The sequence below is a fragment of the Rhinolophus sinicus genome, linkage group LG04 (genome assembly GCF_036562045.2).
Source record: "Rhinolophus sinicus isolate RSC01 linkage group LG04, ASM3656204v1, whole genome shotgun sequence".
Classification (NCBI taxonomy): Eukaryota; Metazoa; Chordata; class Mammalia; order Chiroptera; family Rhinolophidae; genus Rhinolophus; species Rhinolophus sinicus.
This window is the reverse complement of record NC_133754.1, coordinates 178107855-178129314: the sequence shown is the minus strand read 5'-3', so window position 1 is coordinate 178129314 and position 21460 is coordinate 178107855. Positions and strand designations below refer to the sequence as shown.

The 21460-nt window shown below is 43.7% G+C and overlaps 1 protein-coding gene across 6 annotated transcripts in view; it reads right to left on the bottom strand.

Annotated features, from left to right (window-relative positions):
* Positions 1 to 1274: 1274 nt before the first annotated feature.
* The window catches only part of MRRF (mitochondrial ribosome recycling factor), a 51586-nt gene continuing 31400 nt past the window's right edge, over positions 1275 to 21460 (bottom strand). For 4 of the 6 annotated variants that reach the window (XM_019731241.2, XM_019731240.2, XM_074330960.1 and 1 more), the window contains exons 6-7: positions 11256 to 11415; positions 1458 to 3606 (exon numbers count right to left, since the gene is read on the bottom strand). In XM_019731241.2, coding sequence (XP_019586800.2) covers positions 3529 to 3606; positions 11256 to 11415 — 238 coding nt within the window. In that variant the 3' untranslated portion in view covers positions 1458 to 3528. Of the gene's footprint in view, positions 3607 to 11255; positions 11416 to 15115; positions 15619 to 21460 lie in introns of those variants that run through there. The other 2 variants (XM_074330963.1, XM_074330962.1) reach the window with 2 other exon arrangements.

The window sequence follows — 21460 nt, the reverse complement described above, 5'->3', positions numbered from 1 at the left end:
TGGTCTTTCTGCTCACTCCCTGGTTATCTGACACATTCTAGAAGAGTCTGCCAAACAGGTGAGGTACAAATATAGAATCTTTCCTGTCTCCATGAGAGCTACCATGTCTTCAGTGCTTACTACGTGCCAGGTGTGCTCTTTTACATGCTGTCCTTTACTGGAAGTAGCTTTCTAATTGTTTTATGAAAGCAAGCTTTCTGCTTCTCTTAGATCACCGTCAGGCCCAGGACAATGCCAGGTGCCATTTCGAGTTAAATACTCGATGAAGACTTCTGAACCAAAGCCCAGTGATTAAGCACCCACTTCAAGGTCAGACAGAAGTTTCAGACTTCACTCTGGCACTTATAACCTGTGTGCCCTTGGGCTGTTAAATACCCTTTCTGAACCTCAGTTTTCTCATATGTAAACACAGAGAGGAGTAATACAAACACCAATGAGGATTGTTCGGAAGTTTGAATGTAGTAACACGTGTCCAGCATGGTACCTGGTCCACACTAGGCATTCAGTAAATTTTAGTCTGAGGTTGAAGACAAAGTTACCAAACAGATAAACATAGAATAGGGTTCTTTCTCCCCTTAAAAAAAAATAGTCTTCAATTACAAACATCCTTAATGCATTTGAATTAATTTTTAAAAAATATTGTAGGGGTAACAGTGAAATAAGTCATGGTACATCCATATCGTGGAATATTGCCCTGCAATGAAAAAGGATGCATTGTGTCTGTATGTAGATGCATGGATATATGGCCATATATTGTTGGCCAAAAAAAAGAAAGCAAGCTTCAGAATAGGAACAGAATAGCTTCCCTCCTCACTTTTTAAAAATGATGTATGTATAAAGAAAAGTCTGGAAGGCTACACCTCTAATTGTTAAAGGGAGTAAGATTGGGGATGGACTTTTGAGGAGTTTCTTCGAATTTTTGACATTCTAGTTTCTTTTGTAATTTCCAACACACACACACACGTGTGCACACATGGAAGAAAGAAGAAAATAACAAACAGGAAAAAAGTTCTTGAATTCTCTTTGGGCTGTATTTTTCATGGGACTTTGAAAGCTGTTGAATTGAATAGAGGAGGTGGTTAATTCTTCTGGCAAGTGTGAGAATTTCCATACCCAGCTTTTCTTTTTGAAAGAGAGACACTGAGGGAGGGAGAGAGGGAGACTGGATTGTTCCAGCATTACTCATTACTCAGCACATCCAAACAGGTAGTCTTACTCTCGTCCCTGCCACCACCTAAGCCCTGACACTCAGAGTAACAGAGAAACTCTTTGATAAATGTCAACTGAAATAGAGCAATCAGCTGAAAGCCATTTGCTGAGCTGTCTGACTGCCCTGGGCCCGAGGTTTTCCTTTATTCATTTATCATGATATACGGCTTTGGCCAACATACACACAGGAGAGAAATTGTTGACATGTGGAACCCAAGTACAGAAAATCTTTCAATTTCCCCCCCGTCTGTTCACCAAATAAGTTTTTGTTTATTTAAAGACTACAGAGGATTTGGCTGTTAAGAACCAAATGCCTTTGGAGTGGAGTTACAACATAATTTATCATTTCCTCTGTTTATTAAAAAATCCTGCATCTTTGAGAAGCACATTTGCAGTGAGTGGGGAATTTCGGCCACTCATGAAAAACTGTTGCAAAGCCCTCGCCATGTGGCTTACCCCCAAAAAGTTTCCTTGATTGCTCTTTCTATCCCTGTTCTTCCTTCAGTTGACTTCCAGTCGTGCGACAGCTACTCAGGGCTGGTGAGTGGGCTCTGACTGAGAACAAGCAATCAGGGTGGAGATGGTTCGCTTCTTCCACCTTCGGCCAATTCTGACCTTGAGTCTCCCTGGCTGTCGTCAGCATGTCCCACCAGGACAAGCAGGGGAAGTGCACCCCATCACCTCTAGCACGGGACAGCCGAGAGGAGTTGAACAACAAAGAGAAGCTGGGTGCTGCTTTGAGGAACACGGCAAGGCCCTGCTGCTGCCGAGGTGGGTGCCGTCCTACAGGCAGACATTTGGCAGGACTGGAGCGAACTTCCTACCTTCCACCCAAGACATAAATAGCGGCTCAGTCCGGTGCCCGACACACCCCTCACTCAAAGACAGGGGTGTTACCCATTTGTGTGCCCAGCGTGGAGCACAGTACGTGACACCCAACTCCAACTGGTGCTCACTCATGTTTACGAAGGCAGCAGGATGCAGTGGGCAGAGCACAGGCTTTAGGTCAGGCCCGTTTGCATCCCAGCTCTGCCATGTGCCAGCTGTGTAACCCTGGGCCAGAGACTTTACCTCTGAGCTCCTCCCTCTCTGTAAAATGTGAATGACGGTGAATGTGAAACCCTGTCACTGGCTTTATTACTTTGGGCAAATGATCTAATACTATCAAGTCTCAGGTTTCCCATTTGTAAAGTGGAGATAACACAATCCTGCAAGTTTACTCGAGCCGCGTCTGGCGCATGATGGCTCTATTATGAATGAATGAACGAACGAACGAACAGAAGAAAAATGATTGTGGGGGGGAGGACTAACTTAACCCAGTACCCCAAAATGAGCCACAGCAAACCTCTTATCTGTGAATCGCAGGCAGACCCTGGGGAAAGGTATCTCATAACCAAGCAAACGTTCAGGATGGAGCAAGTGTGGAACATGTTCAGATGGAAAGAAAGGAAAAGCAGCCAGCATTTGCTGAGTAGCTACTATGTACAGTTCATTCACAACACATTTGAGTGCCTACTGTGTCCCAGGCATTATGCCAAATTCTGAGGCTACTGAAGATATGCAGACTAATTATCAAAAAGAACAATTAAGGTTCCGATAAAAACAGCAGATGGTGCTATGAGAGCCAATAATAAGGGTCCTGGGGGGTGGGGAGGAGACTTCCCAGAGGAAGTGCTTTCCCAGATGAGATGTGAAGGGTGAACAGGACTGGCCAGGTGAGGAGTGGAGGAACGCAGAGGCAGAGAAAAGAGCATGTGTAAAGATGACCCAGAGGCAAAAGTATTGTTCTGGCTGCTTTACACACAGGTCCTCAGAGAGCACTCATCCAGACCGACTCTACTGTTTCCTTTGTGGTTATTATTCTTTCCAATCCTTTCAATTTTATTGTTTTGTGAAAATGGGCCTCTAGCAAAGTTATCCAGTCACAGGTGAAGGCCCACATCAGCCTAAGCAAAGTTTAGAGTTGGGGACAGGGCACAACTAAGTGTTTCAAAAGGAGGCTCCCGACATGAAGCGCAGTTGGTGCTAAGCCTGCCAATGGCAACATCTCAGGGCAAATGCCCAAGTAAAGGCCCTCTGTCAGCAACAGATATTCTCCGAGAGCCACTCATGCCAGAAGGCCCAGAGCAGATGGGGTGGACAGGGCACAGGAGGAAGAGGATGAACAGCTCTGGGTGTCCCACTGGAAGGCTGGGCCTCGCAAGGATGGACAAGTACACGGTGACAGCCTTCTGTGTGGACACGTGACAGATGCCAATTCGCCACCCGGGCGATCCACCAGAAACTGGGCTCTGAAGAACTGCTGGGTCTGGCGGACTTTCATCCAAGGAGTTCTTTGGTCTTCACTGCCAGATGCCTGTCCAGCTCTGCAACCGTGTCGTCGGCCATTTGGCTGATCTGCAGAAACATAAAATGAGACAGCCTGATAACTGGGGCTGGAAAAGGGTGGGGGAGAAATATTCCAGGACTACGAAAAGGTTATCTGGGAAATAATATGGTGATAAAGCTCACAGTCATTGAGTTCCAGCCAGGCACGGCACTAAGAACTTTATATACAAACTCTTACTGATTTCTAACAGCTAGACACTATTATTATCCCCATTTCAAAGATGAGGAAACTGAGGCAGACAGATCACTTGTTCAGGGTACACAACTAGAAAGCAGGAATAACATAATTTAATCTGGGTAATCTGATTCCACAACCCCAAATTCTTATTATTATAGAACACAGAGAAGCCAGGCTTATCTGTCTCTTAATGAGCCTGTAGAATTTCCTACACTCTGCTATATAAAGCCCTCATATTAATTTATAAGAATATTAAGATCCCAATAGCTAAGCAGAAAAAAAATGTCTTGAAGAAAGATGAAGTACATCTGGTTAACAAACATGGAAAATTCAACAGACACTGAAGAAATGGAAATTAAAACAAGATATAATTCAGTCATCATAGTTAACAAAATTTGATGTTGTGGTTTTTAATTACAATATTCAATGCCAGGAAGCTATGGTGAAATGGATAAGGTCATATATCATCAATAGAGATTCAAATTGATGCAAATGTTCATACAATTTTTAACCCCTAAATCTCTCAACTGGGAAATTACCACATGAATGGACTCTGAAAAATATTTAAGTTCTGTATACAAAGATATTTATCTAAGCTTTATTTTTAATAATGAAAAATCAGAAAATCTAAAGTGCTAGTACAGGGAAGTAGCTGAATACATAGAGCCATTAAAACTGGTTAAGACTATCCATTTCTTATGCAGAGGGTATAAATGAGTACATTCCAGTGTCTAGTTCTGAAACATTTGAATGTTTGAATGTTTTATAACAAGCATGGATTGCTTTTGTAATCAGAAAAAAAAGAAATGATGTTTCAAGATACTATTTATGGAATCATGCTCATGTTACCCCCGAATTAAAGAACAAGCAGGACACAAAATCGTGTATACATATACGCAGCAGAAATGATCTCAAATATGATTTTTTTCAAAATGCATAGTTTTTAAAACTGGGAGGAAACCTGTCAAAATATTCATAGTAATTACCTTTTGGTCATGGGAAGATAGCTAATATATTATTTGTGTCGATATCTGTCACATCTACCAGAAGACCTAGTATTTAATAAGTGCTTGGGAAATATTTACTAAATGAATATTAAGGTTTACTGTGCTTTTCTATATTTTCCCAATTTTTCTGCAATAAACATATCCTCTCTCTGAGAATGAAAAACACAAAAGAACTGAGTAAGAGTTGCAGTCTCCCTCCCAGGTCTACGAGGGACCTAAGGCCGGAAGCCTCCGGAAGGAAGCTTTGAAAGGGGCAGTGGTGCCCAGGATCTGTGTGTTCAGTGGCACAGCGGCTGTTTGACATCTTTATTTGCAGACCACAGGCCCTGGCCAGAAACTGCGAAATAAATGCACTAGAAAGGGTAGAGACTAAAAAAGATTTGGAGCAATTGGTCCCAGGCACGGAGACAGTCAGGCTTTCGCCATAGCAACAGCTATACATTTTTCAGCTGGAAAAGCAAAGGGGCTGCTGGGCATTCTGGAAGAGCGACTGGGTGCCGAACGGCTGCTTGGTCCCTCGTCACTCAGCGGGCTGCACACCCTCCATTGGCTTCTTTTGCCCCCACCTGAGCAGCTTGCCTTACGTGGGCTGTGGCGGGTGCCAGAAGCACTCCAGCACCAGGAGGCGGGCAGCCTGGGCCGGCCAGGAACGAAGGTGGCAAGCCTCCTCTGGAAGAGTGGTGTTTGGGGACACAGACAGGGAGTCAGGAGAGGAAGGGTACCTAGGGCAACAATTTGATAATGCTGGTTCTGGGTGAAATTCTCGGTGTGGTGACAATGTGCAAGTCATTTCCCCACTTTGAGTCTCAGTTTCTTCATCTATCAAATGGGGATGTTAGTCCCTTCCTCAGAGAGTAAGTAGTTGGGAGGATTAAAGTCATGAATATGCAAGTAGGTTATAAATTGGTTATTTGCTATGCAAATGCTGCTTGTGTTACTCTGATTTTTACATCACTTCCTGACTTCTTTTCAAATCAATGAATTAATGAAAATATTTACTAAGTTTCTATCATATTACAGGCACAACGTGCCCTTGGGGACAGTCTGCCTGCAAGTTCATCTTTTCAATCTTTATCAGACTTCTTAAAATAATGATTAACAACAATGGCAAGGACACCAACAACATCTCCCACTTACTACGTTCCAGACACTGGGCTAGAAACTTGACAGTGCATTATTTCACATAATCCTCAAAACATACAAAACACCATTATCACCTCCTCTTAATATATTATGAATCTTCATTATTTCACCTGACAGTTACATAGTAGAGTTCATACTACGCAAAAGTGTTTTGTCCTCTGTTATTTTATTCACATCCAATAACCTCACATAACGTCTATGCAGTGGGTGGGGCAGGTGTTACAGAGCAGTAACCCAGGGCCCAAGACCACATAAAAAGTCAGTGGTGCGCCTGAGCCAAGAACTCACCCACCCTAATTGCCAGTTTGGTGCCACTCCTCCCTCTGGGGAGTCCACAGCACCTGGCCTAGTCCTTCCTCCTACCAGGTAGGCTGTGTTAGGCTCATGAAAACAGTCAATCCATATTCAAAGTCACAAGGTGGGGAACGAAGTGGGAGGGACACACAGGCAAACATTACTGAGGCCCAGCACCCATGCAGGCCACTTTTAGGGATGTTGTGCCGTTTCGTTCTCCTGCAGCCCTGTGTGACAGGCACCACTGCCACCACTTTACAGCGAGGAAACAGAGGCACAGAAAGGTGAGGCCATGTGCTGACCTTAACAGGTGACAAATGAAATAGTGAGGATTTGAATCCAGGACAGTCTGACTCTAAACAAGAGCCCTTTCCATTACAATGTGCTGCCTCATAACGATTGTAAAACCATCATCAACATCATCGAGGCCATCGTTGTCCTCGTTGTATCCTCACATGTCATATCAGCAGCAGCATCATCACACTTGCTCCTTACAAGTTCAGGAAAACAAAAGGTGGAGAGAGGAGGGGGATGGCAGAGCACAGGGTACAGCCTCGCGGCAGGCCTCCCCGCGGCCTGACTCAGAACACCCACAATGCCACTGGGTGCTGCTCCGCTGCTCACTTAGGGCACCCTGCCTGCCCAGTCTGCTAGCAGTCTTTCCCTCCTTCAGCGCCACTAGCACCCAGCTTCACTTCAGAGCAGTTTCTCAGAAAAAGGCGGCAGTGAAAGGATCTTGGCCAGATTTACTGGTGGTTTCTGCCAAGTGCTTTAATGTTCAGCAGGCCCACTTACAGCAAACTCAAGCGAAGGTGAAACAGCAGGCTGACAGATGTCAGAGTCTCGGGTGGGAAGACCTCAGTCCTTCAGCAGAGCTGGCCTGGGCTGGGGGTTGGGATGTTGTTGGGGGAGGGTTTAGGGGTCAGATGTGATTGCAGGGATAGAACCTACAATACAATCATTTCCTTCTCACACACCAAAGATGAAACATTTTTATAATTCCATTTTTTAAAATCTGACCTCAAAAGACTTGGAAAATTTTTTAAAAATTAAGAAAAATCTCACAAAGAATAAAATAAAAATTGTTCATAATCCCATTACCTGAAATGACCACCATTAACATTTTGAAGTGAATAAGCTGCCAATTGTTTATGTACATGAAGCTCTGCATTATAAAAATGAAATCACAATACTGTTATGTAATCTACCTTAAAAAAATAAATTCCAAAAAATATTTTACTATGTCTGTAAAATATTGTCATAACTATCTATATACATAAAGATTCTAGTACACAGATGTAAAACAACTTATTTTCCCACTGTCAGAAATTTAGACAGTTTGTAGTTTTCTACTATTATACATAATACATCAACAGACACTTCTACAGATAAGATTCTTGACAATTTATTTTGGATAAATTCCTAAGTCACTGAATCAGAAATGTATGGGTTTTGGCATATCCTGCCATATTATCCTCTAGAAAAATTGTATGGATTTATATAAAGAATCACTTAATCTTTCCTGTGGAGTGTGGAAGTAAAAGCAATGCTTCTAACATAAGCAAGATCTTAAGCTCACATTAAAAATTTTAGGTTCAAATGTTAGGGATTAGAAAAGGCAAATTTAAAAAAAATATACATATTCTAAAGACCCTCTGAGTGATTTAGGCAGTATGTACTAAGAACCTTAAAAATATGCGTTCCCTTTGTGCTATAATTCCACACTTGGGACTGTATCTTAGGGAAATCATCTCAACAAAGACGTTTGTATAAAAATACTCACTACAACCTTATTTATAATAACAAAAAAGTTTAAACAAACTAAATGTCCAACGAGAGGGCTCATGAAAGTGAACTATGGTATAATCACAAGAGAGACTATTTTGTAACCGTTAGAAATGGCTGTTTACAAAGAGGTTTTTTTTTTTAAATGCTAATTGTTTTCATGCTGAACAGAAAATAAAAAGCTGGATACAAAATTGTATGTACACTACATGTTCTCAATCATGTTAAAAAGGGGGAAATAAGAACTATTCCAAAATGCTAATAGCAGTTGCTTCTGAAATGTGGGAGGATGGTTAATTTCCCCCCATTTTTTTAAAACAGTCTTCTGAACTCTACATTTTCTACAATGAACACACGATACTTTGATAATCAGGAACAAAGTAAACAAATACATTTTTAAAAACTGCTTGATAAAGCAACAATCAGCCCTTGCCTTGTTTATTTAAACAAAAACACACACCAAAACTACAGAACCATGCCTCTATCAGGAAAGAACAAAACGAAGTATGCACAAGGCTGTCTCCTGAATATTTTCTTACTGAAACTTTTATGTTTTCTTACTGAAACATATGACAGTAAATTAAGTTATTATCAACAATAGTAAGAACTAATACTTAAGTGATAACACCTTTAATAAAGACTGTTGCAGGGGATGAATTCTGAAATACAGTATGACCTTTTTTCTTGAATTACTCCATACATGAGTACGCTGAGAGACAACACAAATGTTAACAACGGTCATCTCTGGATGACGAAATTTCACTTACTTCTCAATTTTTTAAAAATTTACACTAAACATGGGTTAATTTAATATCAGAAAAAAGAGAATAACATTATTTTCATTTTGAAAAATAATCATAACAGTAATAAGCACTGAATAAAAAAATCTAATCTGAAGAGGAAGGTGAAAAGCCAGGTGTGAATGAGTGAAGGCTTCCAGCAAGGTTTTTGTCCAGGGGGTTTTATCTAGAGAGCTGGTTATCTGTTCATTCTTCATTTTTCAAGAATGGGCTCCGGTCCCTGAGGCAGATGCCCAGGCTTGCTGAGCGAGGCGAGCCTGGCAGGTCTTGGAGGTCCACAGGCTTTACCACCAGGAAGCAATGAAGAGGCCAAGTGTCAGTATAGAGATGGAACCCCCTGGGAGATGGACAGGGAGCTAGCCCAGCTGGGGCCAGAGCCCAGACTCTCCTGAGGCCTGATCAGGGCTCAGAAAAGGCCAACCTAGTCTCTGGCCTTTCGAGCTGATACAGGGAGAGGGGAGTGCAAAGACAGCAAGAAGGGAGCTTTGAGGGTCTAGGTGTCAGCCACTCTAATGGTGCTTCTAGCAGCCCCAGGGCAACCCTTCAAGGTAGGAATTACAAATGCTTTTTACAAAAGAAACCGACCCCAAGGAGTATGTCACTAACTTCCTCAAGGTCACAGGGCATCAGTACAGAACAGCCTCTTCCTAACTCTGGTGCCATTCCAGGGGCACACCGGAAGGCTTCCTGGTCATTACCTTCCATGTCTGTTTTGCAGAATTATCTAGAGAACTTTTAAAAAATATACATTCTTGGGTAGACGTACTGAATCAGAAAATGCAGGAACAGTGCACAGGAATCCATCTAAAATTCTCCTCTGGGTGATTGCTTGGTCTGGTCTACAACTAGCATTCTACCTGTTGGTCTAGAAGGGGAGCAGTCAGTCAATTTATGGCCTTTTCCAGATGTCCCCCTAATGGTTATCCATGCCTCCAGCTTCTTATCTCTTTACTCCCCCATCCTGCTCACGCTCCTGTTCAATCTTCCTAAAATAGTGCTTTTATTGTGGATGAGGTGGCTCTGGCTAAGCCCTTTAAGCCCTTTGTGATCCCTATCTTAATCACACTTGGACTACTCAGGTTCAGGCCATCGTCATTTCCTGGCTGGATTTCTACAATAGCTTCCCTGGCTTCTCTCCCTCCAGTCTTGTCTCCTACAGTCTGTTTTCTACCCAGCTAACATAGCCATTTTTCATAAACACAGATGTGATCCCCCACTGTCTGCAAGAACATCTTTCAAGGTAGGTACTATAAAAATGTAGATTCCTAGGCCCCACTTCAGACTCATTGACTCAATATCTGGGAGTTGGGCCCCAGATACTTGATTTTTATAAGCTCCTCAAGCGATTATAATGCTGTGATAAATTATTATTCAATAAATATTCACTCCCTTCCCCAGACCTCCATGGATATGAATACTTCCCTGCCCCAGCGATAACTGGCTCAGCCCATTGATTTGCTTGGTCAATGGGATGTGACAGGAACAGGTGCTTAATGTGTACTTGAGTGGTTGGGGTTATGCTCTGGGTATCTACTGCTACCACGAAAAGATGCCGTGGGAAGCTTGTTGATTCCAGAAGATTGAGAGATACATAAAGCTGACTTAAACCCAATCAAAGATATGAAGCCAAGCCCACTGAGCCCAACACAGAACAGATACATCCCAGCTGACCCACAGATATCAGAATAAGAAATAATGGTTGCTACTGTAAATCCCTGAGTTTTGAGGCAGTTTGTTCTGCAGTGTCATTGTAGCCAGAGATGACTGATAAGAGGCAGAGCCAATGTGGGAATCTCTGGCCATGTCCAAATGGAAACTCCTCCACCTGGCATACAGGACCTTCTGGGAACTGGCTGGCCACTCTGGCTTCTCTCTCCACTCCCTTATCTCAGCCTAGGTTCATGATTGGCTAACTGAACGACGTTCTCTGACATCACCATACCTCCGTACGTGCCATTCTACCGTTCCCCTCGTCTCTCACTATTCCCCTCCAGTAGCTCCTTTAAGATTTAAGTGCCACTAGCCGGCACACTGAGAACACTTACGTCCTCCCTTGTCAGCACCCAGACAACCAACCACAGACAGGAGAGCAGCAGCACAGGGCCTGGGAAATCAGTCTGCCTGTGTTTGGGTCCCATTTCTACCTTGTAGCAGCAGTGTGACTTTGGGCAAGGTATTCAGCTTCTTTAGACCTGCTTCCTTACTCCCTACATCTCTCAGCTTTGTAGCGATGAGGATAAATGAAGGGAGGTCGGTGTTCAGCACAGAGCCCGGCACACAGGAAAAGGGCCATAGCTTTCCTCCTCATCCCCAGCGTCCAACACAGCCGAGACCCAGGACAGACTGTCAGTGAAAGACCGAGCGACTGTGTTTTCATTTGCCTCCCTTTAGACATGAACAAGTGATTCTCTGGGTCAGATACATAGACTCTACGTCTGTTGGGAACAGTACCTGTTTTTCTATGAGCCGAATGGTGTCCTCCGATGCCTTGTCCTTTGATTTCTTCAGCTTATTCATTGCGCTGGTACGAACCTTCCTTAAAGACTCTTTGGCTTTATTGGTGTTCTGTTTGGCCAGTTTCACGAGCATTTCCCTGTGCTCCCTGGTTACTCTGATAAAAAACAAAAGAATGATCAACAAAACAATCCTACACACATTAGCTGCTCGCCAAGAATTTAACATCACACTGTCCACTAGTTTGGCAGTTTGTAACCTTACTCACCTTGGTGGTTGGCCCTCACATTCTGACACATGCCTGTGGGTATGCTCAGGGTCAAGTGAAGTTCCGGGTGAGTGAGCTGAGGAGAGCCAGTAAGTAGTGCCTAAAAGCACAGGCCAGGGAGTGTAGGCAGCCCCGGGCTCAGATCCTGGCCATGCCAACTTACAGAAGCATAACTGACTTCCTCTCCTCAGAGTACCCATCTTTATAATGGGGATTGTCGGCACCCGTCTTAGGCGGTGGTGTGAAGAGTATGAGACGATGCATGTTAAGTTGTTTAGCACCGATCCTGGCACATTTTAAGTGTTCAATAAAAGGAAGCAATAATTAGCTATAATGCCACCCGCTTCTCTCCCACGAAAGAAAGCAATGCAAATGAGTGATGATGCTATAGCTAGCTCTAAATCACCCAAAACAAGCAGGCAGCAACCTTCGGAATCTTTATTATTATAGCAAATTACTTGTTAATCATCTCAAAACTGACCTATAACGCGAGCCACAACATAACACGTGAGAACCACTGCAGCAGTTAACTTCCGTAAAGAACCCATGAGAGTGTCCAGCCCATTATAAAAGCTTAAGGACTGTCCCTGATTTTTACTATTAATATCCTCATCGTAATCAGAATGAGCACACTGAGGGTGTACTATAAACCACGAGGACCGGCACTTTACAGGCTGGTCCTTACAACAACTATATGAGGCACTTATTATTGTCCCTATTTCACCTTTAAGCATCACAGCAACGCAGCACAGCAGCCCTGCCTTTGTTTCGTTGTCATGCACACACTGAGGGCCTCCTACATACCAAACCAAGGGTGGGCACCGAGGGCAGTACGATGACCACCACAGAGCTCTGTCCTGCTTTTCAGGAGCTTAGCTAAGGAGAGAGACGAGAAAGAGAAATTTCCAAGAGTGCGACAAGTGCTGTGGTAAAGGAAATGGGGAAGTACAAGGTGCCAGCGGAGCACAAAAGCAGCTCAGCGAACTCGTCAGGAGCTGTCCGAGTTTGGGGCGGGGGCAGTCAGGGAAGACTTGCCTACAGAAATAGTATCTAAATGTGGTATTCATTAGGTCTGTTCACTAGTAGTCTGGTTCTCATTCCTTCCGGTAGGAATGCATTTCGCCATCCTCTCTGAAGTTGTGTGTGGCTGTACAGCTTGCTTTGGCCAGTGAAACGTGAGCAGAAAGGGTGGGTATCACCTTAGGGCAGAAGCTCTAAGAGCCAGGGTGTGCTCCACCACATTTGTTTCCTTTGGCCACAGTATAAGTGGGGCACCCGTCAGCTTGGGTCCCAGAGTGACTATGACTCTGGGACATTCTTGGGTCCCAGAGTGACAGCACCCACCGTGCACGAGCAAGAAATCAATTTCTGCTGTTACAAGCCATGGAGGTTGGAATTGCTTGTTACTACAGCACAGCCCACCCTATCCTGACTAATACCACACAAGGATCTGAAGAATGAACGCAAGCTGCCAGTACTGGCAGGGCAAAGAGAGACCTCCAGGATGAAGAGAGGCTCTGAGCTACACAGAGACCACGTTTCATTTGAAAACTTAACTGGAGCACAGATAACAAAGAAGAGAGTGACAAGAAAAGAGGCCGGAAAGCCTCATCACGGGGCGTCTTGTAAGATCATAAGCTCCATTTTAGAGATTAAGAAATGAGGCCCAAAGAAGATTGGTGTCTTACACAAAGTCAAACCCAGACTGGCCTGTCTCAAAAGCCAAAGGTCTGAGTAGGACAAAATTCCTCTGGCCCCTGGGTCCTGAAATGGACATCACTGGCATGTGGTTCCTGACCCTCAAATCAATGTGGTTCTTGTCTAGTAAGGACAATCCGAAGCTCTGGGTCTACGCTCCATGTGAAACAGTGGCAAGCAGGGGTTAAAGATTTAGTGGCATCTACCTGATGTTTATCTTCCCTGATAGGATGAGAATTTTTTTTTTTTTTTTCATTTTGAGAGGATAAGCTCCGAAGACAAAGTAGACAGCTGTTTTATAAATAAATCCTTCTGGATTCAGCTAATTGAAGGTATTCTCGAAATAAAAATGATGCTGATTACTACCATTATTAAATTCCTGTATGCCAGGTGAGTACTTTAAGTACATTACCTCACAGATCCTCACAACAACTCTTCAAACTAGATTCCAACACCCCCATTCTGCAATGAGCAAACTGAGGCACACAGATGTTAAGTAACTTGAGTGAGAACTGGGATTCAAATCCAGAGCTTTCTGGCCTGTATTCTTTCCACCACTCCAGGCTGCCTACCCCTTGTAATCTATTTCAAATAAATTATGCACTGCTGCTGTTACTTCTGCTTCCAGGCAGAAAGCTTTTCAAAGTCAGTAATTTGAATCTTGGGACTGAAAAGGACAAAACCACCATGTCAGGAGTTTAGGGATTTGGATCAGATCTTGTTACTTTTATGGTTTTTAATTCATTGAACAAAAATCATGCTGACATGTTTAGGTCTCTTTTTTGTTCTGCCAAAGCACATGTCAGTATAAGGAAGGAACAGGAAAATTAAAACTTGATCCACTGATTCAAAAAACTTAATCCTGCTGAAATACTAGGAGGGGCAGAAAATAAATGAATCTAAGTCTGTAAGAAACCTCTTAAACATCTCTAACAATAAGTATTTCAATCTTTCATTTCATATGTAATTTGAAATAGGTATCCTATTGTTTAGATCATCTTTAATAAAAAAATTTTTCTTTTTATCTAATCAACTTCCTTTCCACTAGATTGGTTTATATTTTACATGAAGAAGAAAAAAATAAACTGGGGCTCAAAAAAATCTTAAGAGTAAAAGGTTATATAAAGAAAACAAAATCATAATACATGTAATTTGGCCTTAGTAAAGTATATTTTGTATTTATTAATGTAAATGTGACATTACTGACCCAGCAATTCCTCTCCTGGGTATCTACCCAAAAAATCTGAAAACATTTATCTATAAAGATGTATGTGCTCCAATGTTCATTGCAGCTTTATTTACAGTGGCCAAGACATGGAAACAACCAACGTGTCCTTCGAAAGATGATTGGAAAAAGAAGTTGTGGTATATATACACAATGGAATACTACTCTGCCATAAGAAAAGATGAAATAGTGCCATTTGTGACAACGTGGATGGATCTTGAGAGTATAATGCTGAGCAAAATAAGTCAGACAGAAAAAGTCGAGAACCATATGATTTCATTGATATGTGGTATATAAAACTGAAAACAAAAGGACAAGACTAACAAATGAAGAAACAAAAACTCATAGACACAGACAATAGTTTAGTGGTTACCAGAGGGTAAGGGGGGTGGTAGATGAGGGTAAAGGGGATCAAATATATGGTGATGGAAGGAGAACTGACTCTGGGTGGTGAACACACAATGGGATATATAGATGATGTAATACAGAATTGTACACCTGAAATCTATGTAATTTTACTAACAATTGTCACCCCAATAAGCTTTCATTAAAAACAAAACAAAAAAAAAGAACTGAAACAATCGGTACAGTTGAGGTCCCCTGTATGTCCCTTCCAAATCAGACTGCTGTTCCTCCCTGAGGAGTTAACCATTCACTATTGTAAAATTTCTGGTGCTTATTTTCTTTATTTATTTAATAATTACATGCTACATGTATGTTTCCCTAAATAAAACATAATTTAGTTTTGTGTTTTACATTATCTAAATAAATCCATCTTGTCAATTCAAAAAAAAAAGTGACATTACTACAGTGTTAACATCAGATAGTTTCCACACATAATAGTATCCAATTATTGATATGGACAAAAATATTTCAGTTTCAGGATGTATCTACAGAGGCAATAAATAATCTAAGGAAATGTAGAAGGGAGTACAGTGAGAAAGAGGAAAGAAGGGAGGAGGGGGAGAGGACAGTTAGCACAGGAAGGGCTAAGTCTGGGGTGTTGAGCTAAAAGGTATCTGAAATCCAAGACCAGAAGCAGTTAGCGTGATGGAAAGGCGCTGGTTTTGAAGTTGGACAGTCCTGTTTCATTCCCGTATCTATCACTCAGAAGCTGCCCCTTCTTGGGCAAGTTACTTAATTCTCTCTGAGCCTCGGTTTCCTCATCTCTAAAATGAAAATGATAAAAACACTTTACTGAGTGATTGGGAGAAGCAGACACACATCTATAAAGTAGCAATAAAGATAGCGGCATATAGTAGCCTTGAATAAATGACAGCGTTTATGAATGTCTTAATCAAACGCACTTAATTACTTTCTCATGAAACAAGGGCACATCTGTTTTACAAAAAAAAAAATACTATATTATGGAAATATTTTAATTCCTTTCCAAACCAGTGATTAATGCATCCGATCATCTCCATCTCGCATACGCGGGATTCTGTGAGTACATGCTAGTTTGTCTTCCAGGCTTCTGGACCCAGCCAGTTGGTTCTGAGCAGCCACTCTGCGCTTGGTGTGCATTTGTTCATCAAGCACTGGCTAAGGCCCCTGCGTCCCATGCCAGATCCTGGGCCAGGCTGAGGAGCTCCAGAGTGGAGACAGGCCTGGGCCAACTTCTCCAGAAGCTCAGTCCAGTGGTGGAGACAAACTTGTCAACCACTACTTAGAAAGAGCGACTGTTGCTAGGACAGAGACAGGCCTTCTGTGGAAGGAGCATGCAGAGTACAAGTCACACTGCCGTGAGGTGTGGAAAATGCCTGAGAGATGCCCAGTAACTGGTCAGTTGCAGAAGATAGGAAGGGGCATTTCAGGGAGAAGCATGGTGAAAAGCATAATGACAGGAGGGCATGAAGCCTAAAAGGGGCATCAGGGTCAAATTTGTTCTACAGACCTGGAGTTTTCGAATTCTTTAGCCACCAAACCCTGGCTTCAAAGAAAACCAAGGAAGAGTCCCCATTTATAAAACATACAAAAAGAGAGCTCTTCTGGTTAATGAGGGAAGGGAAGTAGGGGCGGGGTTGGCACTCTATCCCAGGCCTATGAAGCATAGTTCCACCCTGACTCCCCTCCACTTCTGGGCCACCACCTACTGGCTGAGTGACCTTAAGCAAGCTATGTAAACTCTGAGCTTTGCTCTTCTCACCTGGAAATAGAAATTGAAAACAAGCAAACAAAAACAGCATCTACCTTTCAGTTACTGGAAGGATTAGATGAGATAATAAAAAGAAAGCATATAGTACAAAGCTCGGTAGAGAATAAACAATCAAAAATGTAAGCTGCCTTTGTTGCAATTGTTATTTATGTTTTGGCAACCACTGATGCATCTTCAAATAATGAAGAATTTCTTCGTGAAAGCTTTTATCAACAGAGAAATGGCAGGGCAAACAATCTATGCTTCATCAAAATGACTTTTTGAGATCTGACAAGTAACTTAACATCTCACACACATTTTAAAATCCAAATGTTCCCAGCATATAGCCCTGAAATTTTTTTTTCAGTATTCATTCATTCATTCATTCATTCAGTTTACAGTTTCACTCTACAGCTATTTACTGGGCACCTATTGTGTGCCAGCCACTGTGTCAGATACTAGGGATACAGCATTAAATACATATGCGTTTACAGTCTGGCAAGAAAAGCAGTCATTAAACAAATACATGCACAATCAATACATCACAGTCATACTAAGCACAATAAAGACACAGAGTTCTATGAATATAATTAGCAGGGGGAGGGAGTCTGACCAAGTTCTCCTTGTAGGACTCCAGGAACTAAATGCAGAGATATTCCAGTTAAGATGAGTAAGAGTGGAGGGGCTAGGGGAAGCTCACTCCCACCAGAGGGAATGGCCTCTGTAAAGTAAAGGCACTTTTCCAAGTTAGAAGGCAGTACTGCTCTTGAGGGGAAAAGAGGCAGTGTGGCTGCAGTCCAGAACGCAGACGAAAGACTGTCCCAAATGAGGAGGTTGGCAAGGGCAGGGCTACACATGCAGGCCCTCCTGAGTCTCAGCAGATCCATCGATGGATGAATGGATGGACAAATGCAGTCAATACATACAGTGGAATAGCATTCAGCCGTAGAAAGGAAGGAAATTCTGACACGTGCTACAACATGGATGAATCCTGAAGACAATACACTAAGTGAAAGAAGCCAGACTCAGAAGGACAAATAGTATATGATTTCACTTATATGCGGTACCTAGAATGGTCAAATTCATAGAGAGAGAAAGTCAAATAGCAATTATTAGGGACCTGAGCGATCAGGGAACGGGAAGTTGTTTAACGGATACAGTTTCAGTTTTGCAAGTTGAAAAGAGTTCTGGAGAGTTGGTTGCACAACAGTGTGAATGTACTTAATACCACTGAACCGTACATTTTAAAATAACTACAATGCTAAATTTTTTATGTATATCTTACCACACACACACACAAAAGGAAAAAAAAGTGGGGGGGAAATGTCTTAGTAGATTGCTCCTAAGAACATGGAGCAATATCACAGATGTTTGAGTGAGGCAGAGGAAACGTGGTCAGATCTGCATTTGGTGTAGACAGCAATACACAGACCAGATCTAAGCACACATGCCAAAAGCTGGCCCGGGAGCCTGCAGGCAGACACAGGACGCTCAGGACCCACCCTGCAGCAGCTTCTTGGCTGGGTGATGGAGACAGCAGCCTTTTCCGCTGGGGTCAGAGAGCCTCCTCACATAAGGCAGCGGTTTGGGCTGAGCTGGCAAGGTCACACTTTGTTTGTACAAACTCCACCAGGCAGGTCTTCCAGTAACATCCTGGATGGGGGCCTTCCTGCCAAATTCCTTGAGCATGTTCCCATGGACAGCAAGCAGAGAGCATGCCCCGCTGCTAAGTCACACAGCGGAGGACCCCACTAACTAGAAGGATACTTCCATCGTTTCAATGAGGATAGGACACACGTCCAAAGCCATTTACCTGGTGTACATCAGAGGGAGCTATTCTCGGCTTGGACAATTACAGTAAAAACCTGGTATAATAATATGTCAGCACCCAACTTCCAAAGGATCTTTGGTCACTTAGAGGAGACTTTAAAAGGTGGAAAGGACATGCTTTAAAGCCAGGAAGGCCTCAGTTAGAATCCCAGCTCTGCTGCTATTAGTTTCAGAACTGTGAGCACACTATCCAACTTCTCCAGATTCAGTGTCCTCACGTACAAAATGGGAGTAAGAATGTTACTGAGAGAGCGGAAGCAAGGATTAAGTGAAAGGATAGTGGCACGGGCTTGACACCCTCACAGTGTGTATGCTCCGTACGGGTGGCTGAATTCTTGTTCTTTCTACAGAATCTCTGGGACTCGGGGATAACAGGATGCGAGTGGTGAGGGAGAGAAGGATCAAAAGGATTTAGTCACTTGCAGCTTGTGGATGGTACTGAGTGGATGGTGAGCAGAGAGGGAAAGAATGGGAACCAAGGGGGGCAGCAGGCAGCGGGGATGGTGGGAGGCCCAGCAGCTGCGGGAGACAGGCTACGGGAGAAGGAAGCTGCACTTCCAGGGAACAGCTCATCAAAAACACATCTCTGACAGCCCCACTGAGAGAACCTTGCCTCCTCCTCACTGGGCTTCGGGAGACTTCCTCCCAATAGGGGCATCAGCCTGCAATCAGCAGCAGACACACGCTTTGCTTTATTGTTTGCTGGTGGGCGCTGCCCGATGCCGTGGGGCCGCTGGCCTAAAGGAAATGTTTTTGTTTGTGTAGCCCAGCCAGACTTCCTGTACTTCTAGGTACACAGTTCCCCCTCTCCTCTTTCCTCGCACCCCCACTCCCCTTTGGCTCACAGGCCTGTCTTACGTACACTAATGTCTCAGAAAGACATCAGGTGTCCTCTTAGCCCAAAGGAAATCTCATACGCCCTTTGGAAGGGCTTCTACCACCAGCAGTAAATATGGCGCTCTCTGGAGATACAACTGGTCACCTGCTTTCAGGGGACTGTCCTGTGACTGAGGCCTGGCTAACCCAGACATACCATCCTGAAACACAGTCAAGCATGATGGAAAGAGAAAGGGGGCTGAGGTCAGGGGTCACAGCTCCTCACTCTCAGCTGAGTGACCTTGATTCATTCACTCATCTTCTTCCTCGTCACCCCAGCAGGATGCAAATCCAAGTCCAGGGGTAAGTGGAGGCAGCTCTTACCTCAGCTGTCACGTACAGGAAAAGAGCAGGGGTTTGGGGACCAAAGCAGACTTGTTTCCAATCCCAGCTCTGCACTTAGAGTAAGTGGGTAACTGTGGACAGTGCACTTTTCCTCCATGAATCATAGAGGAGGTCTGATGAAGCGCCAGAACAGTCCCTGAAGCCAGACTGCCAGGGTTTGAGGTGCAGATCTATCAGATCCATCTCAGCTCTATGGCCCTGGGCAAGTAATTTACCTCTTTGCCTCGGTTTTCCCATCTGTCAAATGTGTACAATACCAGTAACTGAGTGAGATTATTACAAGGATTGAGAGTTACTGAATGTGCTGGCCTGTGATGATGTGCTCAATCAACACTATTTATTATTATTTCCTTCAACTGTCAAGTGGGGGGTGGTAATAAATACCTTTCTTCCACAGTTAGTGTTAGGAGCAAATGAGAGATGATGGTTAAAGAACTTTGCATTTGTAGGTACTGTTTTAAAGCTGCTCATCCTATCAGGACTGAAAATACTGGTGATGTCTCCTCCTGGGAGAGCGCATAGCACTGAGGCTATAAGCCCAGGCTCTGAGAAACACTGCCTGACCTTCCACTTACTGAGTGACAGTGGCCACAAAGAACTCCATTCCCATGACTCGGTTTCTTCATCTGCATGCAACAGGGGTAACAGCATACCTACCTCGAAAGACTACTATGAATGTATTAATATACAAATAGCCCCTGGAACAGCAGTGGGCACAGAGTGAGCGCTCACATTCACTGATTCCGTAAACCCTGGGTGCATTCATTACTGCACACTTCCCACATGCTAGGACCTGTTCCGGGAGCTAGGTCTACAGCAAGAAACAAACGTGACAAAGCTCCTCCTGTTCACATTCTAGTGAAGTAGAGAGAGAGGGTAAACAAATATATAACGTGACACATAAGTGCTATGAAGAAAAGAAAGGAAGACAGGAAGAGAAGGAGGAATCTTGTTATCACAGTAAGGGCCCATTTCCATCTGCCTAGACATCAGATTGCGGCATCACCTGCTCACCTCCGATAATAAACATTTGCAGAGCTCTTTCCCCATGCCAGGCTCTGAGTTGACACACACTCTAAGCACCAGCTCAGTGAACCTTCACAACACTTCCATGACATGAGCGGTATTATTACCCAGGTTACACACATTAGGAAAGCGAGGCGCACACAGATTGAGTGACCTACCCAAGGCCACACAAGTTCCCGGTAGACCTGAGATGTGAGCCCAGTGCAGTCTGACTCTTGAATTCCAGACCTCCCTAAGCAGCTATTCTTACTAGTGGTGGTACTATTCTTATTACTAATTCTGCTCTGACATTAAGGCTGCGTAGCTATATAGTTCACTACTACACTACGACTCTTCCAGCTCCCCTAGAATTCCAAGTGCAGTGGGGAGAAAGGAAAAGGGAATCTACAGAGGACTGCTGTGGACCAGTGACCCGTAGCTGTCAATTGCCAGGTTCTGTACTGAGGTGCAGGACACAGAGGGCGGAGAACAGACGAGGAGGAGGGAGAGGGGGAGCCTGTCCTTTGGGGTGTAGCTTTTGCATAGGTGTTAGCGGCAACTTTCTCCTCAGCCCATGCTCTCCTCTTGTGTCCAGATTGCACTTTCTTTTGTGTTTGAACCAGAACATCTGTACTGGGAAGGAGCCCCCATTTCACACACTTGGGACCTGAAATAGTAGGAGGCGCTCCTAAAAAGCCACAGGCCAGGTGGGAAGGGGAGAAGGCAGGCATGCTACACTGTGCGGAGGCTCGCCCAGGCCCGGAAGGCACTGGAATTCATCCCGCAGAATGAATGGCCCTGCGAAAGCAGCGATGGCATCA